At 44.5% G+C, this 21,447-nt stretch overlaps 1 protein-coding gene across 1 annotated transcript in view; it reads left to right on the top strand.

Moving 5' to 3' along the window:
- The window catches only part of EXO1 (exonuclease 1), a 210,435-nt gene extending 189,208 nt beyond the window's left edge, over window positions 1-21,227 (top strand). The window contains exons 13-14 of the mRNA XM_069234279.1: window positions 7,024-7,217; window positions 20,826-21,227. Of these exons, the coding sequence (XP_069090380.1) occupies window positions 7,024-7,217; window positions 20,826-20,967 (336 nt within the window). The 3' untranslated portion in view covers window positions 20,968-21,227. The remainder of the gene's footprint in view (window positions 1-7,023; window positions 7,218-20,825) is intronic.
- Window positions 21,228-21,447: the final 220 nt, after the last annotated feature.

Raw genomic sequence — 21,447 nt, 5'->3', positions numbered from 1 at the left:
GCAGAGCTACAGACAGGTCCTTGGTGCTTCAATGCAATTCCTCCACCCCACATACACACACAACTCCAGTCTGCCTTTCGCTCCTTTCGTGGTCACAGAAGAAGCTTCCCGTCGTGCCTTTACGTGCCCAGCCACCATAGCACGCAAGTTCCCCAGCGTCTGCATGGCCAAGGATGCGGTACCCCCCAGCCAGAAGTCATCCCAGTCCACCACCCCCTCCTCCTGGCAGCTGCAGCCTCCAAACCCTGTTAGTTTGCCCTCTAACTATCATAGACAATCAGTGGGAGGCTGAATATGCTGTAACTTGCACCACTGGAGGTTGATACCATCGGACCGCTGGGTTCTCCAGATTCTCCCTCCCCTTAGAGACTGCCCCTCCATTCATGCCACTTTCTTGTGACACGGCAGAAGTAGGTGGTCGTAGTTGTTATTCCCCCTACTTTCTGGTGCCCAGAAAGGACAGATACCTTTTTCCTATCCTAGAACTTCTCCCTCTCAATGTCTTCCTGAAAAGTGAGAAATTCTGAATGCTCATACTCGCTCAAGTTCTGTCTGCATTCGACCCGGGAGACTGGTTGGTAGTGTTGGACTTGCCGGTAGCATACTTCCACATTCTCGTCTTGCTTGCCCACAGGCGTTACCTGCAGTTCACTGTGGGCCATGAGCACTTTCAGTTCATGGTTCCCCCTTTCAGCCTTACAACAGCCCTTCGGGTGTTCACCATGGTGATGATGGTGGGTGCAGCTCAGCCGTAGACATCACGGATTCTGGTCTCCCCCTAACTCAACTACTGGCTGTTGAAGGTGTGCTCACCCTAGGCAGTCGTCTCCCACCTCAAGACTAATGCAGACCTCCTGTACCATGCCACTTGGTCTAAGCCCAAAAGTGTTTGTTTCCAAATGGTACATCCTCAAGGGTGTAGTTTGTGAGTGGGGGAATGTTTTAAAGTGTGACACCCCCAAGTAAATGCTTTGTAGATTGGTGTGGCGGCCCGAATCAGGTCTGTCATTTTTTCTCATGAGCCAAGAACAAAAGACAAAAAAGTGACCTTTGATCTAAACACGAGAGAGAGAGATACCCACCTGGTGGCTAAATTTCAAAATTGGAAACCATATAACCTGGCATCAGTAAGTACCGCTGATCGGCTAAGCAACAGTTTTCTATCTCTAAATATTAAATAGATAGTTTTGCTTTGCCTGTTTTCTGTCACTGTCTGTCTGCGTGTGTTTTTTTTAGTGCATTACTGGTATTGACACCAGTCGTGGAGTGTGTATTACTTTGGGTTTTGAGGGTGGGCTTTCCTGAAAGGGGGGGGCATAGAGTTTCTTCGGGATTCCATCTGCAAGATGCTCAGTCACAGATTACATCCACTGACAGTTGTGGAAAGATCTCTTTCCCCTTTCAAAGAGAGGCCTGGAATGCTGCCTCAGACACCAACATTCAACAGGGACTGTGGTTAGTGAAGATCTGGAGGATGTACAATTGGTGAATACATTATTTACCTGCATTCATTCTTGTGTTTGCCTTCCGGTCCTCCACCCCAAAGTGGCATGTGCTCAACCACTGAGTGGCAGTGGACTACCACTGCACGTTTGTGATATGCAAAAGTGCCTGGCCTCCTTTGTGAGGTGGGTATGTGGAGCACCAGAAAGGGCCATGCTGTTACCATGGTTTTTAGGGAAGATGCCATTAAAGACTCCTGCAAATCTCCGGGTCCCACCCAAGATCAGAGGTGTTCTCCAGCATCCTGACTCAGCATTTCTGTGCTGCACTTTTCTGCAGCACATTAACTAACTCCTTGAGTTTGGTTTGGACTTATGGCATTTTTATTTTTGGGGATTGCCAGTAAAGACTCCTGCAAATCTCCAGGTCCCACCCAAGTTCAGAGATGTTCTCTGGCATTCGGACTCAGCATTTCTGTGCTGCACTTTTCTGCAGCACATTAACTAACTTCTCGAGTTTGGTTTGGACCTGTGGCATTTTTATTTTTATGACAAGGTTCATCACCACAGTCTACGCTTTTTGAGGCGTTAGAGGAATTCTCTCCTTAGAGAAGTGTCTTGTAAGGCGTATTCTTCCTCATCTGACGTTTTATGAGTGGTTTGCATACCATAAGGAGAACAACCCTGCTCAATCGTTTGCATTCACTTGTTTGAAGACTTTTATTTTGGCTAACGGATTAACCTTTTTACTTCTCAAGGCTCTGTGCCTGTAATGAGAGCCCTATGGAGTCTGCTACAGTGGTTTCTAAAGCCAGTGATGGACAAATTTTGTACTTCTTGTCAAGGGATTACCCTTTTTTGACATGGCACCAATGGCCAGCTGACTCTTTAGTTGTAGCCTTAATAGATCAGATCGCACCCTTGAGAACAGTCTGATTTCTCTGTCTTTAAGTGAACCTTAACAGACACTAAGGATCAAGGAAACACCACATAGCCCTATTATAATACAAGAAATGGAAAAAAGATACTCTAGCTGAAGAACTATTGTTAAAAGTAACATGGATGGCCAAGATGGTGGGCCCAAGTCTTTGAGCTCCCGGCTGCGAGTGGGACACCCTGCAGGGCCCCTGTGTGAGGCGAGTCCCTTGATGCGCTTTCTGGCCTGCTGGGTCTGTGGCTTCAACAGGGCCCGGGACAAGAATATACATAGGGGGCCACTCCATTTTACCTTATCAGGCAAACAGACCGCCCTCAGCTGCAACTGCCTGGGCCTCCGCCCAGCACTTTTGGGTTCCTTCCATGGGCCAAGTGACAAGACATACGCCATATCAGTAGACCAAGAACTGGCCACTTGCACGGGCTGCTCATGCTGCCCAAGCCCTGCACCTGGTGAAGGCTGGTCGGTTGCGACCTATGACACCGTTCACAGGCATACTCTGCATCTCTATTGCCACCCTTTGGTTGAAATAACACCACAAAGTCCGCCACAATACATCTCTGGCACAAGTTACTCAGACTTAAATCAGGATGGGCCGAGACAAGGGCAAATCGGGCCAAGCCAAGATGGACAAGTACGCGGCCCCCTTGGGAATATGGGGGGCACCTTGAGGACACCTCGGGGACCAGTGCAGGACCCCTGCACTCGAAACCAACATGCCCTTCATCCTCCAAGCTAATAATGATTTTATACTATGCCACAAGGCCAAAATTGGGGGCGGTGCGGACGGATGTTTCTCTACTGCAACAGGACCTTCGCCACACTGTTAAAAGGTTCGCAGAGGCAGAAACGAGAATTCCCACTCTAGAAGATACTGTTAAACATCTTTCCTCAGAGGTGATACAACTTTTTCGTGACTCAAAACTCCTGAAGACCGAACAGATGACGCTGAAAACCAAGCACTAGCAACAACCTTTGTTTTATCGGCTTTCCAGAGGGGTCTGACGGCCAGTCTCCTGAGAGATTCCTTGAACAATGGATCCACACTTGGTTAAAACCTGAGGAACTCTCCTCCTACTTTGTTCTCGAATGGTTGCTTCGATCCCTGACCACGAAGCCCCCTCCTGGATCCCCCCACGCCCTGTTATTGCCCGCTTTCTGAACTGCAAAGATCGTGATGCGGTCTTGCAGGGGGATCGACAAACCAGTGACCTTACGTTTCAATAGGGACCAATATTGGTCTTTACAGACTACACTCGCCTGGTTTAGGACCAACCTAAATCTGTTGACCAGATCAAGGCCAAGCTGCGATCTGTGCACATCTCTTACATGCTCCTTTATCCCACAAAACTCCGAAACATTCATCATTCCAAAATGGTATTCTTTGAATCTCCTAAAGAGGCCTGGACTTTGCTCATGGAACAGCGTCCCCTTACTACCAAATCTCCACTCCACTGGGGTGCTTCTGTCCTTCCCCAGACGGATGACCAACACCCAGGGGGAATCCCAAACGTCAACGCCAACTAAAATGTTCACACCATCGCCATACAGGCCATTTGGATACAGATGCTACTATCGACTCTGAAGGGGAGGGGAGTTGACGGCTCTGGGACTCTGCGCCTGAAGAACACTCTGTGTCTGATCCTAACCCTAATTCTGGTTGATTGGTCTATGCCCTATTAAATGTCTGTCTGCATGCCAGCACCTCTGTATCCTACACAAATATGGTTGATTGTAGTTTTTGGGGCACCGGTAGGGGACTCTTTGGTAGCATAGATTCATCTTGCTCCCGTAACTCATGTTGATCTTTGAGACATGGGCGACAGATGCATCTTATGGGTTGAAAGTATAGGGTGGAGGGATTTGAAGGGATTGGGGAATGTTCATCATGTTTTGATAGTTTACATTGTGTTTTTCTTTTGCCTTACATATGCTTTGTAGGAGCACAGAAATTGCAACCCCCAGATGGGGTCTCTGACTGATGGTCCTATCTGCACGTTCCCCTTCACCGCCTTCATCAATTCTCCTACACCCAGCATGTGTGAACTAGCATTTTCTTTTAAGCCAAGTAATGACTCAGGCATTTACTGTTTAACATGGAATATTAATGCCTATTAGACCGCAGTAAGAGGGGAGCTCTATTTCATTGTTACTCTCCCCATGTAGTAATGATGCAGGAGACACACCTCCTAGGTACTAGTTGTCACTTTCTGGCTCACAAGGGTTACAACAGGGTATTCCATGCAAGGTATGCTAGGGGCTCTGGGGCGGTGGGCGGGTCGCCATCTTCCTCCACAGATCTCCCTTGATGTCAGTCATCAATGTCCCACCAGGCACCAAACCTCTTACTGGAGGGCGCACTGGAAGGACTTCTGTGCAATATCTTATGCTTTTTATTTTTATGTTCCCCCCTACTATGCTTTAAATTAAACTGAAGGCCACTGGGGATTTAGTGGCCGCCCTTCCACAAGCGATGTCAATTATAGGGGGGGCAACTTCAATGACATTATGGACTTATATGATTGATTTGGACCCAAGGGGCTTACCTCCGGATGCAGCCAGGGCTTGAAGGACTGGACAAGGGGACTTGCCCTTTATGAATTATGGCGGGTGTGGCATCCTACCAACTCAGGCTTTACTCACGCCTCAGCCGCTCACTGTTCCCTCACCCTTATAGAGTCCCTGAACTTGCCAGTTGATGACCACCTTCGTAGCTCAGGATCTGAGATCCTGCCACAGGGCATATTGGACCACGCTCCTGTTTGACTTGTCCGCCGGGGGGTGGGGCCTGCCATATTTGGCATCTTTAATGCCTGGTTACTTCGCGAAGAAGGGTTCATGGAGCACTTATCTGCCGAATTCTAAGCCTTCCTCGAGATTAATGGGGGCTCTGTCAATTCTGCTACACCTATATAGGAGACCAGTAAGGCTTATATGCGGGGTGCGGCCTGCTCTTTTATCTGACTGTGAAAAACATCGTTGGATGATTAAGCTCGAAACCTCGTTATCGAATATTGACTGCAAGGACCGTTACAGTTCTAGAAAGACATCAAGCAGAATTAGATATAACTTTATTGCGTCAACTATGTCTGCCATTAATGACTGGGTGCATGGGGAGGTGGCCTACAGGGGCGAACTGGCCCTAATAGGACTGGTCAACGTACTCCACATCTTGTATAGTGGCCCAATTCCTTCTGGTATTCCAGAGGTCACCTAGATGGCCTTTAGGGTATGGAGTGCGCCCTTCTCCTGGTTGGGATGGTCCCATAGGCTTGCCTTGGAGATCCCACTTTGGACGAAGAGATGGATGTCTGAGGCATCCTCTCTAGAGGAATTTAAAGGATGGGACTCCATTGGACTGTCATGGCTTGGCATTGTCTGGGACGGCCAACACATAAGGTCCTTCCAGGAACTCCAGATGGAATTTCACATGCCTTCTTCTCAGTGCTGCTGTTCTTTGCAACTTGGTCACGTCCTACAATGACGAGCTCTAAGATTCCCCAAAATATAGTCCCGTAGAAAATAAAATCCTCATGGACCACCTGCGCGCGTGGGGAGCGAGGGGGTTCCCAGATTTCTAAATCCCTAGTGCTACACTCCCCAATCTCATTGCTGCTGTTGAGAGTGGTAGGAGGGCTGAGTGGGGTCCCTGGATGAGGTGGATTGGCGTGATGCATGCATGGCTCATTGTGCTTACTTCCACCGGGCCTATGTGACCCCTCTTCGCATGGGGTGGGCGAGGCTGGCATATTCCCCAGCATGCCATCAGTGTAAAAACCCTACAAGGGATTTATTTATTATTGTGTGGCAATGCCCCGTGATACAGAAATTTTGGTCTGCTGTAATAACTCTGTTGTCCTCCGTGGAGGGCATGCCTTTAAACTTTGATCCAAAAATTTATTTGATCGGGATTTTAGACGATTTGGGTGGACAGAGGGGGATAGGACCCGGGTGGCCCTGGCACTCAACTAACTAAGTGCTATATTGCTCGCAGTTGGACCTCCCCAACAGCCCCTTCGATGCAGGCATAGATTAAAGGGATGGATTGGTGTAGCACAATGGAAGAAACAATCTATGAGGCCCGGGGATTCCCCCGCAAACATGATAAAGTATGGAAGAAATAGTGGAATTATCACGGACTGGCGTCCTAGCCGTCATATATGGCATCCCTGACTTGAATGTGGGGACCACATTGTGTGTTTCACTCCAATTTCCTGTGTCTTTGATGATGCGATTTATATTGGTTTTTACTCTGTACAAGGCTAAAGGTTTGTTATTTACCTGTCAACGTCTAATAAAACTGTTCGTATACAAAAAGTAACTTATAAAAGGTAGTGAAATTAAGTATGTTAGTACAGTATAGTATTAAATATGAAGGTTCACAACTCTTAGGTTTTTTAAACTAGCAAGTCAAAGCTGTCTGAAAAATAAGGGCTATTTAATATATTCATTGGCACTGTCACACAATATAATCAGATAATCAAATGATTTAACGGCAATTGGTTACTATGGTTAGCTGGAATTGGTGCTTCCATGTTCAGGTAATACATGTTTTATTTTCTGGTTATTGTACTTAATTTATAAAATATATTTATCTTTTAAAACCATTCCTAAACAATATGATGATCTGTCTCACGAACACAGGTGCCAGGACTACACAAGTCGAAATCTGTTGGATCAGGTCTCTCCACTAAACTAAAGCCTTTGCTTCCGGCAAAAGCCAGCGGGTTGAGCAAGAAGTCGCTAAGTGCTCGAAAGAAAAATGTCCAGAATAATGAAAACAAACCTGGGCTCCAAACCACAATCAATGATCTTTGGAAACAATTTGGATTTAAAAAGTGAGTCTGTCTGTGGTACAAGTATTTTTGCATGATATTTTATCCTTTTTTTCAAGAAGAAATGAGGTAGATCTGGTGTTGCAATGTTACTCTGAATTGCCCATGAGTCTGTAGTGTTCCTGAAGCTTTTTCTTTTTCTGTACCATACATTTGCTTGCCCTTACTTTCGTCTTACTTTACCGCCCTTTATATGCTTACTTCTTATACTGGAGTTATATTTACTTACACCAAACTAGATGAAAAGTTAGGCCAGTACTATATCAGTTCTGCCTGTATCATTCAATCAATGAATCAGTGGATTTGTAAAGTGCGGCTTATCACCCCAGAAGTATTGAGGTGCTCAATGTTGTTGCTGTGCTTCAGAGCTACTCCTCTGAGAGCCATGTCTTGAGATTTTTCCTGGAGTCGAGGAGGTTGGGCGAGGTGTGAAGGTCATTCCAGGTCTGGCAGCAAGGTAGGAAGAGGAGCGCCCTCCGCTGTGGTGGACTCTCGGGACATGCGTGAGGACGAGAGTTGTTGAACAGAGCTCCCTGGCTGACCGGTGGAAGGAGAATCTGTGGTTGATTAGCTTAGGTCCGATGTTTGGAGGGCTTTTTATGCGATAATGAGATCCTTGAATTTGCACCTCTTGTGCTCAGCCAGCCAATGTAGACCTCTGAGGTGGGAGGTGATATGGGCCCTTCTGGGGAGGTCTAGGACGAGATTTGCTGCTGCGTTCTGAATGGTCTGGAGGCAGTAGAGGAGCTAGGGTGTGGCCAGTCCGACATAGAGGGTGTTTTCGTAGACTAGTCTGCTGGTGATGATGGTTGGATGGTCGTCTTTTCTGGTTTAGATGGGGATCCATTTGAAGATCTTTCATAGCATGTGGAGTTCGTGGAAGCTGGAGGAGGCCACTACGTTTATCTGCTGTTTGAAGGTGAGTTAGCTGTTGATGATGCCAAGGTTGCGGGTGTGGTCATTCGGTTTTGTCCAAGTGTTAAGGACCACCAGGAGTCGTCCCAAGGGGAGGGGTTGCTTCTGAAGATGTTCACTTTCAAGCCGTTGGATTTCATCCATTTGGCGACGTGTGTCATGGCATTGCTGAAGTTGTCTCAGGGAGTGGCGTGGTCTTCAGGAAGGGAGAGTATTAGTTGGGTGTCATCGGCGTAAGGGATTATGTTGAGTCCATGGAAACGAACAATCTCGGCCAACTGTGTTACATAGACTTTGAAAAGGGTGGGGCTAAGTCAGATCCCTGGGGGACGCCACATTTGTTTGTCTTAGGTTCTGAGGTAAAGGGTGGGAGGCGAACCCTCGGAGTGTAGCCTATGATAAGGGTGTTGCTTCAGTTCGCGATGTGGTGGAGTCTGGAGGTGAGGGTGAAGTGGGAGATGGTGTCAAATCCACAGAGGGGTCTAGGAGGATCAAGTCTGCGTTTTCTCTGTGGTCGAGGAGGGACCTGATGTCGTCTGTTGCAGCAATTAAGGGAGGTCTTGTGCTGTGGATGGAGTGGAAACCGCATTGGGAGGAGTCAAGTAAGTTGTGTCTTTCCAGGTGTTTGGATAGCTTCATGTTGATGGCTTTTTCCAGGACCTTGGCTGGGAAGCAGAGCAGAGAGATGGGGCAGTCATTTTTCAGTTCTCTGTGGACGGCGGAAGGTTTCTTCAAGAGCGGCTTGACCTCTGCTTGTTTCTGTGCTTCGGGATGGTGGCAGTCCTGATGGAGGTGTTGAAAATGGGAAAGAGGACACTGCTGATTTCCTTCTAGCCCAGGTTGAAGTTGGAATGTGGGCATGAGTCATTGGATGAGCGGAGTGGGTTGAAGTCATGAGGGCTGCTGTTCCCTGGATGAATAGTGGCTTCCAGTCCATGATGATGTGGCTGGGGGAGTCCTCAGATAGGGGTCAGTAGGTGTTCGATGCTAGTGGTCAGTAGGTGTTGGATTCTGGTAGGTTGGGGGGGGGAGTTTCTGTAGATGGCTGTGATTTTGTCATGGAAGTAGTCGACTAGTGAGTTGCAGAGGGTCTGCGTGGGTTGGATTGTGTTTTCAGTGGCTGCTGGGCAGGAGAACTGTGACGATCTTGAAGAGTCCTTTTGGGTGGTTGGTGCTCCTCAATGTGGCTGAGTAGGGCGACTTTTTTGGTGGAGATTATATTTGCTCAGTGCATCTTTGAAGGTGGTGCGGTCTGCGGGGTTCCTGCTACTGCACCACCATTTTGAATCTGTTTGCATTCTCTCTTGTGTGTGTGGTTCGGGAGTGAACTACCTTGTGGGCTTGCTGGATCTTGTAGAAGTGGAACTTCTTGCGGGGAAGACTTTGTTGGCGTCATTGAGGATTCATTTGGAAAGGTTGTCGGAGAGGATGGGTTTGTTGGACTGGATGGTCGTGGGCCATTGGGTCTCTGTGACTCTTCCCCATCTGCAGACAGTGGGGAGGTGTGGTAGACAGATCCGGTCTGCTGGTTAAGGTGAAGTGTACCAGGTGGGGGTCCGTCCATGTGAGCTCCGTATTTGGGTGAACTTGATTTATTTTTAATTTTATCATTGTGCTAGAAAGAACATTTTGCTGTCCTGTGATAGATTACATCTCACTAGATTGTGGTTTGGGAAGGCCTTTACGTTCCAGGGTTAGGTGTAGGTATGGAGGAATTTGAGCAAACGGAGTGTTATTTTCAAACATATGGTAGGAAAACATTCCTCAGAAGGAATCTGTGATTATGCTTCTCTTGCCTTGCAGCATGCTTGTCCACAGTAAAGACCCCGCCAAATAACTTGCGCTAATACACATTTTTAGCATGTTGTGAGTGTCACCAAGAGGAATTTTATAGGTTTCGCTTACCAGGCAACTTTTAGCTGATTACAAAAGTCCTCTTGTGTACCACAACAAAATCTTGTGGTGGGCTTAGAGCTTGCCCATGGCTTATCATTGTTTGGCTTTATGGTCAATCTCTTGCTCTTAGTGGATGTCTTGGCTTGCCTCCCTTTTCTTGTGCTTGTTCCTTCCCCTGGGTACAGCCTCCTAACCATCCTTTTAATTGGCTGATTGGTATCATTCCACCGCTCACATTTAGGGCACTACCTTTTTCTGCGTCTTTGAGCAGATGTTTTCTATGTCTCTCCCTTGTTTGCTCTTTCTCTTTTAAAACATGCACCCCCTGCACATTATCACGCCTAGATGTTGTTCCATCATCCCCACACTCAAACTCGTCCATTGCTTTGCCCACCCCTCCCAGGCTTTTCATTTTTTAAATGTATTTTTCTTCCCCAGTCTCAAGTGCTTTCGTTGCTCCTTCTCCATGCTGCCCACTCCCTGTTGCTTCCCCCTACCTTGCCTCTCCCTTGCTCACCCACCCCCTTACGGTCCTTTAAAATGTTTTCATTTTACGTTTTTGGAGGGTCCTGCAGATGCGATTTGCTGCCAGGCTGCTCCCTATGGCAAAATGTGCCTTCACATAAGTATGAATATACATTTGTATTTACCAATCCAAGTGGCACCCACCATCTTGGTTCAGATTGTATTAGGAAATAGGCTTAGGAAAGGCCAACTGGCCACGGCTGAGCCCTGAAAATATTTTTATGTATACACACACAAACACCTATCCCAACACTTCGCCCCAACCTTTTGCCTGTTAGTATCTTTTCTGTGCTCGACAGTTAAGAACTGACTAGCTATGTTGATGTTTTTACATTGTTTTCAAAACCTTTCTTCAAAATTCTGTTTGAATTCCAAGTACTAGTTTCACTATCAAACTTGGCGTTAGTTCATGTGTGTCGTTTTTTATATCCTTTTTTTCAGAACTGCAGGCTCTGAACTTTAAATATTAGTGACTGAAAACATAGCGTATCATCACCAGGGTTGTTCAGAGGAAACCCCAAATGTCATTCCCAAACAAGAAGACACGATAAACGATAAAATTGATCACCTTTTTCACTGCTCCTTTTAGAAAGAAGTTGAGCCCCGTGCAGTGCCAGGTGGACGCTTTTATGTTTTGGCCTGTTGAGGCATTAAAGTGACATCTTTGTTTGCCTGTGCTTTCACGCTTCTCCTCTCTGTGGAATTTTAGTGCTGTTCCTAATGCTTTGGGTCGGAAGACATTTGTATCTCTGGCTTCCAGTGACAAACATTTGGTGAAGTGGAAGGTAACCATTTTAGTTGGATGTGTGTCTGCTTCAAGGAAGTGGTGCTTATGTCACATCTGCTTTCCCAAAATAGGGCCATTCTTTGGGGTAGTATGGTGAGCGAGGGTGCAAGGCATCTCGAGCAGTGCCTACTGTCCAAACATAGGGCATCCAACCAAAATAATTAAATTCAGAACTTTCAGGCAAACACTTTCACAACTCTAGCAGTTCCAAAAAGTCCTGTCCCGATTGCTGCTTGATTAGTTAGTAGAATGTTGCCTATTTACCGAAAAATATGTACTTTTAAAAACAAACTCTTGCATGGAAACATAGCTATATCTGCGGAAATGTGCACTGAATGCTAAAGAGTTATGTATGCTAGTGTTGGGTCCTGGCTTTTCTCCACTTGCAGGTGTCCCTGCCAGCTAGTGGTGGTACAACACACACAGAAGTATATCACAAGTGCTTTGTCCCTTTTCTTGTATACATACTCCTGGCAGTTCACTCTTCTGCTATTGATCAGAACTTTTTTCTCCTATTCACAGCAAATTCTTAATATGGCCTAGCCCTGATTCTTTTTCAGGTCTTCTTAGGATTTTTTCTGGTTGTTTTTCTGCTCTGTCCTCCTTCAAGTAGCTTTTCCTGCAAAGCGCTGGCTTTAAGCCAGGTGTGGTTTACGGCAACTGACCCACATTATCTCTGCCTCTCTTGTCTGGGAAACATTCACCCAGTGAATGACTGCTCTCTTTGTGAGACCATTGGTATGTGGTACCTCTAGTTCTGGGCTGCCTTCCTGCTGGTGACAGTGGAGCATTTTCCCCACAACAGGGGATAGGGCCCTCACTGGGTGCATGCAGAGCATGTCCCAAATAGACATGGGTTTCATGAACCGGGAGAAGAAAGAAGTATATGGTCTCTGTGACGTGACACCTTTCAAAGCACCCTTTCGGCTCATTGGTTTAAAAACCCACCCTGATTTCATTTTTTGGAAAAGGCTCTATCACAGAGGTGCACCAACACCCTGGCAGTAAAAGGTTTAAGGTTGACTAATGTGTTTGTGTGCTCACCATAAAATAAAAGTAACTCCCATGCTAAGGTGCTCCTTTTACTCCTGTTCCACCCCACCTTACTATGTCAACCTTAACTTCCACACCTGTTATTACTTGAGCAAACATAAAATAATGCGTTTTGCCAACTAATTTCTATATAATTATGTGACTAATTTATTGTAGTGACACTGTAGAGTATTGTTAAATAGTGGCTGTTTGACTGTGTTAGGGTTGTTGTATTTGACATGCAATTTTGGTCTAGGTGTTTGATGGTGCATGTTTGTTTGTGATTATGAGTGTTTTTATGTATGATAGTATTTCTGTCTACGTATAATATGGCGGTTGTGTTGCTGTTTAATTGTGGTTGCATGCATGTATGTATTATGATACTTGTCGACCTTTTTTATTAATAAGGTTGAAATTTGATGCATTTGAGAGAATCTGTGCCAAGGAAGGTCTTGTCATGGTCCCATGTTGTGCAATGTTGATATTGGTGAAGCGATTCTGCGTTTGGACTTAAACGTTTCTGGAAGTCTGAATACTTTCAGCGTGGGAAACTGGAAATTTGAATCCAACCAGTGATTTGGTGGCTTTGGCATCAACCCCAGTGTCCGCTTGTTCTCAAGAGGTGAAGTTCTGAAAACGTTTCTAAGTGTCCAGTTATGCAGATCTTGGGGTCGGAGGAGTAAACTCCAACACCAGCTAAGAGTCTAGGACTTTATGCACACCACTTCAGGGATAGGACTCACCCTCCAAAAAGCCACAGTATGGTCCAGGGCAGATCCAGTTGCAACTGGCCATCTGGGCTCTTAGAAAACGTAAGCTTCTTGCAGCTTTTGTGGTTCTGTAGCTTAACATGAGTTCACACTACTGACGCCTGGAATCCACTTCTTTGTCCTGGATACAAGTGGGAGCAGCTCCAGCTCTTGGGGTGTCTCTCCACAAGTTCAACAGCAAGTGCAATCCTTCCCTAGAAGAGGGAAGGAGGGATGGGTTCAAAATGGCATACTGAGGATGCCACATTTATACCCAGTGCCAGCCTGTGATGGAGGGAGGAGATCCCTGGCCACTTACTAACCAATGGGAAAAATGTCCCAGGGGTCCGCCACCCCACTTTTGCAGCATTTATTTTGTGTTTTACTGTAACCTATCCCACAGTCCCCTTTACTACTTAAAACCAATATGGCACAAACTTTCTTCCCTTGTGCAGGGCTTTCTGTGTTCAACCCAGAGGTGTGGCTATAATAATGGGCAAACCCTTCCTTGCGGTCACTCAAAACCGGTTCTTGGAGTAGCCCATCTCCCACTGGGAGTGGTGCCTGGCTTGCTAACAGGACAATAAAATGGGAAGTCCTATGTGTGAGTTACATCTGCTTGTGAAAGGGTAGGCACAGTTTGAAATGTAATTAAGTTCCTTGACACAGCCCAGATGTCCATCCGGTCAGGGGGAAAGCAGTCCCCACACCCAAACCCTTTGTCCACTGTCTGGAAGCAATATTCATCTCTCCATTGGAGAGCCATTAACAGTCAGGTGACACTGAACACTGGCGAAAAGGCATATTTGACATAGGCAGGAAAATGCCAACTTTCTGAATTCTACTTGTTCATTATATTGGATTTTAAAATACTATTAGGTTGAGTCCTTGAATCAAGGTTCTAACTATTCACAAACCGAAGTTGTGCATTATATGGTGTTCTAATGTAGCCCAGCCCTTTTCTGTAGGAGAAACAGCCTTGCCACAGTGAAAAACAACTTTGGGGATTTTTCGCTGCCAGGATCTGTAAAACGTAAGTACACAAATCCTACGTTTTAAATGCCCTGCCCTGTGGGCACTCTGTGCCTACATTAGAGGTGTCTTACAAATATTAAAAATAAATGATTTCGACCTGGCAAATGGTTTATTTTGCCAGGTCGAATTTCCAGTTTTAAAACTGCCCACTCAGGCTGCAGGGGAAGGCCTGAAGACATAGTTTGTTGTGCCCCTTTAGAGGTGGCAAAAATAGTGTTGCAGTCCACTGGTGACTTTTAACTTACAGGCCCTGGGTGCCCTGGTACAATGTACTAGAGACTTGTAGATACCTTAAAGGTGCTCATTGGGGTTTCTAACCAATTCAACAAGGTTGTAAGGGTCAGACAACATGCACTGGGACCAGGTTAGCAAAGACCCACTGTACAGAGTCTCAACATCAATGACTTCAGCCCCAAAAAATGGGGTGATCATGCAATGTCTTACAACAAGCATGTTGGCATAAGATTGTCCTTGTGCAAGTGCAGGATTGTGTGTGTAGGATGGTGTGTGCATAAATAAATAGATGTTGAGCCTATATATAGACTTATTGTTGGCTGCGGGCGTATAAACATGGCTGTTTTTATGTTATAGGGAGCATATGGTCATATAACACTTGTTGCCTAACCATGTAAAGGTGGTTGCGTACTTGTTTACAATGTTTGGTGGATAGCTGTAGCCAGGGGTGTGCTTTGTGATTTAATGTTGGATGGATACACACATGAAGATTGGTGTTGCATCTTCTGGTGTTTAATAATTGTGTGGATGTCCATATGATGGGGTAGTATGCTAGTTTTAGTTTGAAAAGGTTTGTGATGTGAAGTAAGTACACTGTAGGTGGAACTTGACCTTGATTTAGTATGGCGAGATGAGGGCACAAGTATGGCGAGGAATGTAGCACTTTAATTTGAACTGATTTTCTTTTATTTTTTAAGGCAAAGCCTCTATCAACATAGTAGTCAACCTCACTTTATGCACAAGCTGATAGTTATTCTGAGGGGTCATGTGAATATCAAGTCCCAGACTTGCACCCTATTACTAACCTAAGCTGGATATGAACATCTTAAAATTGTATAAACAAAGGTATTTGTGTTTATTTACGTAATTGTTTTTTGTTTCTTTTTGATTTCTGCAAACATTAACCATGAAACAGAGTGCATTGTTTGACTAATACTTGATGTATGACAATTAATGTTCGTGGATATTTAAATGAGGTCACACAAAAGACGATTGAAAGTAGTCAACTGGAAAAGTTTTACTTAGTAAGTGATTCATACATTTAGTAGTTTAAGGTGTTTAGGTTGTGACTTCATTGTTTTTCATTATTCAGTAGTGAATGTATCCGCTCGAGGTATTTTACATTTTTGGTGGGCATATCTTTTATTTCATTTCCGTTTCTTGTTGGATCTGTAAAGCTGTCCTACATTTCTCCTGAAATCGGGATTTAGGTTATTACTGGCTCTACTGAACAGAGCAGGATGCTTTTGAGCATAAGATTGTGAAATATATTTGGGTTTCGCTGGAGTTCAAGTAAAGTGACTTCGATTTAATGGGTCAGATGGAAAACAGTGGTCCTAACATCACAGAATATGTCCAGTTAGCACCATCCAGATGTAATTATTTTTCATGTTGGTTGTAATGATCTTGGACAAAAGTTCATTTAAGACCAAGCAAGCCCATTCTGCATGGGCAAAGAGGCGAAGTCTCAGTTAGTCACATGGGAAGAAGATCTTTGCAGTTTTCAGTAGGCCAGTGCCTTCATGGCCTATGTGCAGTCTGTGTCTCTATCATGAGTTAGACTGCTATGCCTCCTTTCTCTTAGACTGTGCTCAGGAAGTTTACCAGTTCATGCACAGACTGGGCAAAGGAATCTGTGAAGAAGAAGCTGATGATGGTCAGGGACTTCATTGACACAGCCACAAGAAACAGTCAGCGCATCTGTACTCATCACTAACTTTCTCAAGACCTGTCTGAGGCATGGAGAAAGTAGTCGACCTTCTCTTAAATAAGATGAACTTATTCAATCCCACATCATATGGGGTTTACCACATGTAAAAAACATAAAAAAGAGCGGGTTGGCCAAGTGCTACGAAGTGCAAGTGGCATACTCGTATACCTGTGTCTTCCTGGGTCCCCATGACAGGCGGCATGCTGCACACTAATGGACTGAATGAATTCGGTTCACTACCACCACCGGACCCAGATAACAAGACATATGGATCTTCAGTGGTGAATAAAGGGACATAGATTCTGCTCCCACTATTTTCTTGTAAAGGATCAAGAGGGGAGATCACTGCCTCATCCTGATCTTTATGTTCTGAATCTATTCCTCCCCCTCAAAACTTCAAGATGCTAACTTAGCATACTGTAGATGGGTGTAGCTATACAAAGCAGTGACTGAATGTGCTCGATGGTCCTTCAAAATGTTTACTTTCCTGTAACCTTCCTGAATAAGTCCAGACGTTAACTAGGGTTCATGGTGGAAAGCAAAAGCTGCATCTAGAAGAGCACTGGTGCCAGCTGAAATGAAAGCATTTCAGATTAGTTCTGACCCACTCATCCATGGTTCCGACCTAGAAATAGTGGGATTCTCATTCAGCATGAACCATCTACTGCTTTGACTCAATACAGTGCTGGTAGGGGCATATTAGTGCTTTGTGGGATAACTCACATGTCCTTCCACATAAACATGTAGGAGCTGACAGCTGTCTACCTTGCATTGAAGGCCTTTCTCACAATTAGAAATCCAAGGTACAAGTGATTCATGAAGACTATTACTGTATTTTACAGCTGAAAACAAGGGGACCCATACTTACATCTTTGCCAACTAGCTGTAGCATTTTGGAAGTAGCCTCCACAAAAGAGCATGTTTCTGCTCATTCCCAACATTGCTGGTATGAACTGCACCAAGATGGACAGCCTGAGCAGGCCACTTGTCACACTGGTTGTAGGAATTCCAATAAGTCCTAAGTCCCATTTTTGAACATTAAGATCAGCATTCCATAAACTCCATAGTGACCCACAAAAACTCCCAAGTGTGAGAGGCCTGCTTCTCAAATGAGCAGGGTACACCTATTCCCGTTGGGTAGGGGCAGAAAGCTAGTGATGTACTGGAATTGGAGTTTCATACATGCCTTTTTTCTGTCCCCTCTTTTTGAAAGAGTTTTCCAGAAGATCAGACCTCACCTAGTTTAGTTGTTAAACTTACTTCAACTCCTACAGAGAGATCATGTCTGCCTCCAAAAAGGGAAGTTCCTTTCCTTTGAGAAAGTCTGAGTGGTTCATCCTCTCTAGCATCGCTCAGCTTGAGTACATAGTTCCAGTGCAGTTGGCTTTTGCACCTTTTAATAAATGCCCCACTAGAAGCCAGTGCAGGAACAAATGGCCCAAATCACCGGATATTGTTGAAGAACTTCAACCTGCTCACATGTCCAGTCAATGAATTATTGTTCTTTTGATGCCAACAAACTAAGAAGGGAGTGCAGGGGTAAGAGCGGATGTGTTGATCACAATCTAATTGTTGAATCTGTATCTAAACCCCTGCCGATTACAATTTGAATTGGTTTAAAATTATTTTTTAAATTAATATTTATATGTAATGTTGATTACAGCTGCTCAGACGTTGAAATTGAAACTATATTTAAAAATCTTAAGGGAGTTTAAAAACAATTAGATTGAAATGTGTGTGCTCTGCCTAATTTTGAAAGATTTTTTTCGTCACTGTAGTGTCAGAATAATTTGATCTAGAGGTGCCATTTTGCCCTCCTACCACATTGCCTTTTCAGGTGCGCTCTAGTGTTTGTGGATAAATGGGGTGGGGGTGAGAGTCATTCATCCTTGGGGGAGAGACAGCATAAAATGCAGGCAGTGGTGTGACCATGCTGCTGGCGCGCAGAAGGTAAGCCCTATCTGTGCCCACGTCCAGCACCATGCTGCCCAACTAGTGAGAGATGGAAATATTGTGTGGAGCAAGGAAGCTTTGCTCCAACTTAGAAGTGAGAACAAATTAGGTTTTCATTTCTAGCCTTCTTCAGGTCAAATCACTGCAGATTGCCCTTTGTGCTCAGCCTCTCTCTTACTGCCCTTACATACCATGATTGCCCCTACAACACCTGCTGATAACAACCGGACCGACTTAGGGTCCCTGATGGAGAGCATGTTAATCAAGGCCTGTCTCATAAATGCTATATCCATTGTCAAACATAAGTTTGAAATATGCTCGTTGCTATCAAGCCTTGAATGGGACCTAATGACAGTCATTCCATCTTGCACCAAGATCGAGATAATAAAGTAGGAGTAGGCCTAGCTGTGATTTGTTTTGCTCTTCATGCTCAGCGACTGTGAGTAGGCTTGAGCTAATGAACTCAGGGGGAAGGACTTGTCTTCTCTATTAAAATCTGGGAGAACTTCGCCTTGTCCTGGCTTACAGAACCCTGGGAAAACTGTGTGAATTCCTGGATACTGTGGCTGTCATTAGCAGTGCCTTAATCAAATACGGTATTCAACCCATATATATATTTTTTTTTAACGCGCATATAGATTACATCAATGACACAGCAGGTCAGGCCTTGGTAACTACATTGAAAGACTTCAATTAACCCCAAGATCAATTGGCCCTATGCATACCGGACTTTTTTGGCTGATGGACATCAGGCTGCCGACTTGACTCCTTTCCTATCCTTCAACCAGCAGTTTGAGCATGGTGACTCACAAGGATAGGTCCTGAGTCCATTACTGTTTAACATCTCTATGGCCCCATTGGCAAAAGAGGTGGAAACATTGGCGTCAAGGTTGTCTCCTATGTGGTTGACACTAGCTGATGCTTTCCTTCAATCAGATAAAAGGCTTGGTCACCGAAAAAGTCCCTGGCTGCCTCTGTGGAGTATCAGATAGGAAGAGTTGTCTCAAACTCAGAAATCTGAGATACTGTTCTTCAGGAACTACATCCCCAAGGACTTACAGAACAGGTGGCCTTCAGAACAGGGTAACCTCCGGCCCCATCCTCAGTAGTAAGGAACCTGGGAGTTAAATTTGATCAAGATCCATCCTTGGAACCACAGATTCTGGCAGTGATAGGCACAAGCTTTGACATAATGAAATCATTAAGATCTTTCATAAAACATCTCCCAAAGGACTCCAGAAAGACTATTGTACACACTCTGGTTACCTCCAGGTTGGTGTATTCCCTGGGAGCTCTTTAACTGGGAGCTCCAGCCAGACTGATCAACAGATTGCAGATAATTCAGAATGCTGAGGCAAGGCTCGTTGTCATTATGCCACAATGACATTTGCTGAGCCAGACGTGGAGGAATCTACAGTGGCTCTCGTCAAGAAGAGAATAATGTACAAGTCCCTGCCTATTACCTTCAGGGTCTTGTGAAATATGCGTTTTGTAGAAATCTTCATTTTTTCTGGTACAAAAAAAACACATTATTTTGACTTGTAATAAATAGCACAAGCATTTGGGCTAAAAGAAAAATGCACATGCATCTCCATTGTCATTGGGATCTGAAGGATGATTATACAAGTCATATTTCCTGTATTTGAAGCTCTTATGAGCCCAATATTGTCCTCACCTTGTGCCTCAGTATAAATTTCCTATGAGGCCTTTATGCCTCTGACCCATGCCACAATAGTCACTGGAAGTTCATAGTTCAGTTCATAGACCCACTGATTCCTCTCAAACATATTCCAGATCAGCAGTTCTGGTGTTCACAGAAGCTCCACTACCATGTTCTAAGAAAGCAGGCAAGTGCGGCACCAACTCCCATTTTCCTTTCTATAGGTCAAGGAGTTCTTAAAATGAGTCCCAGTTCTATGTACTGGCAGTGAAGAATATGATGGCAGTCATGTTCAGACTCCGTCAAGGAACATGCTCAGAATTCACAGTTTTCCTCAGTGTGGGTTATACTCTACTGTAGTGGTGTAGAACGGAGCCGTGGGATGTAATGCAAGCAAGAAAAACAAGCCACCTACCCACGCCCACCAGGTGATTAGTGCAAGACAGTTATAATTGGAGTGTAATGGGAACCTCGCATCCCTGGTTCCCAAAGCTCCTGCACATACTGCAGCAATGGAAGCTACACCCTTGCTATTGCCATGCTGGATATATCTTCAACTCCTTTTGATCATACAGCTTTGTCTGTTTGCCACCGTTCCTGAGCCAAATACTTCATGTCATAGATGATTCTCCTCTGTTAAATAAGAAATATCAAATACTTTTTTTAAACCAGTTCCTCTCCTTGCAGTGTGGCCCCCCCAAGGTAATTTGGAAGTCGCCTTAAGTAAGGCTGCAACTTATTACCTCAGCCCAAATCTTTGGACTCTTCCCTTCCAGGGGGAATCATTAATCTTCCTAAGCATGTGTGATTCAATGTAGTCCTTCTGTAATTGAATAATGTCCGATTATAATTTCATATCCAAGAGGGCATCAAAAACACTATAGTTAAAATGACAGATGCAAATGTTGCATTTGCACTGATTCTTAAAGATGACTACTTTCCCTATGGTGTTGTGTTAGTGCCATTGAGAAGCACCTCTTTCTGTAGTTGAATCTAGTGTGGAACCTTCTTGTCTCAGAGACGTATCACCCATCAGGTGGCTATAACTTTTAAAAAGACAATTTGGCAGAAACTGTAAAATTTATTTAAATTATGCTATTTTTTTCTTTTTCAGAGATTCTGAGAAGATCTCGTCTTGTAAGTCTTCAGAGCCTCTATCTCCGGTGAAAGACAACCTAGTGCTTACTCCTGAAACCGAAGAAGACATTTATAAGAAACCTGAGGGCAGTCGTGTTCAGAGATCGATTTTTAAATGAACAGTTATCATACAAATAGGACTGAATAAAAGCAACTGGTTATATCTGGAAGATGAAATGTCCTTGGTTGCCCTGTTGGCATTGTTTCCTGCTGGTCCTGTTGATAATTTGCCAACATTATTAACTTGCAAACCAAGGGAAGTATACAACATTTATGAGCATCTCGTAAATATAACTGAAATGATTTGATTCTGTTTTTATAGTAAATAAAGCACAATCAACACAATACCCTATTTGGTTAATAAAATATTTTAAAACAATTTTTATCTATTTCAATATGTACGATAATTGCAGTGTTGTGTTTTTAAGCTTTTGTTGTTTAGGCAGATACAATTGCTCATGTAAAATCCAGGAATCAAGTTTCCTTTTTTTTGTTTTTACTTTATATTCTCATTTTTTCGTTCTCCAGAATTGAACCAAACATTTAGCAACTTGGAAACTCAGTCCATGCATCATAGGCAATTTGCTGTACTTTAGTTG

This window comes from Pleurodeles waltl, chromosome 5, assembly GCF_031143425.1.
Source record: "Pleurodeles waltl isolate 20211129_DDA chromosome 5, aPleWal1.hap1.20221129, whole genome shotgun sequence".
Taxonomy (NCBI): Eukaryota; Metazoa; Chordata; class Amphibia; order Caudata; family Salamandridae; genus Pleurodeles; species Pleurodeles waltl.
Note: the sequence above shows the minus strand (reverse complement) of the source record. Positions and strands in the feature narration are given on the sequence as shown.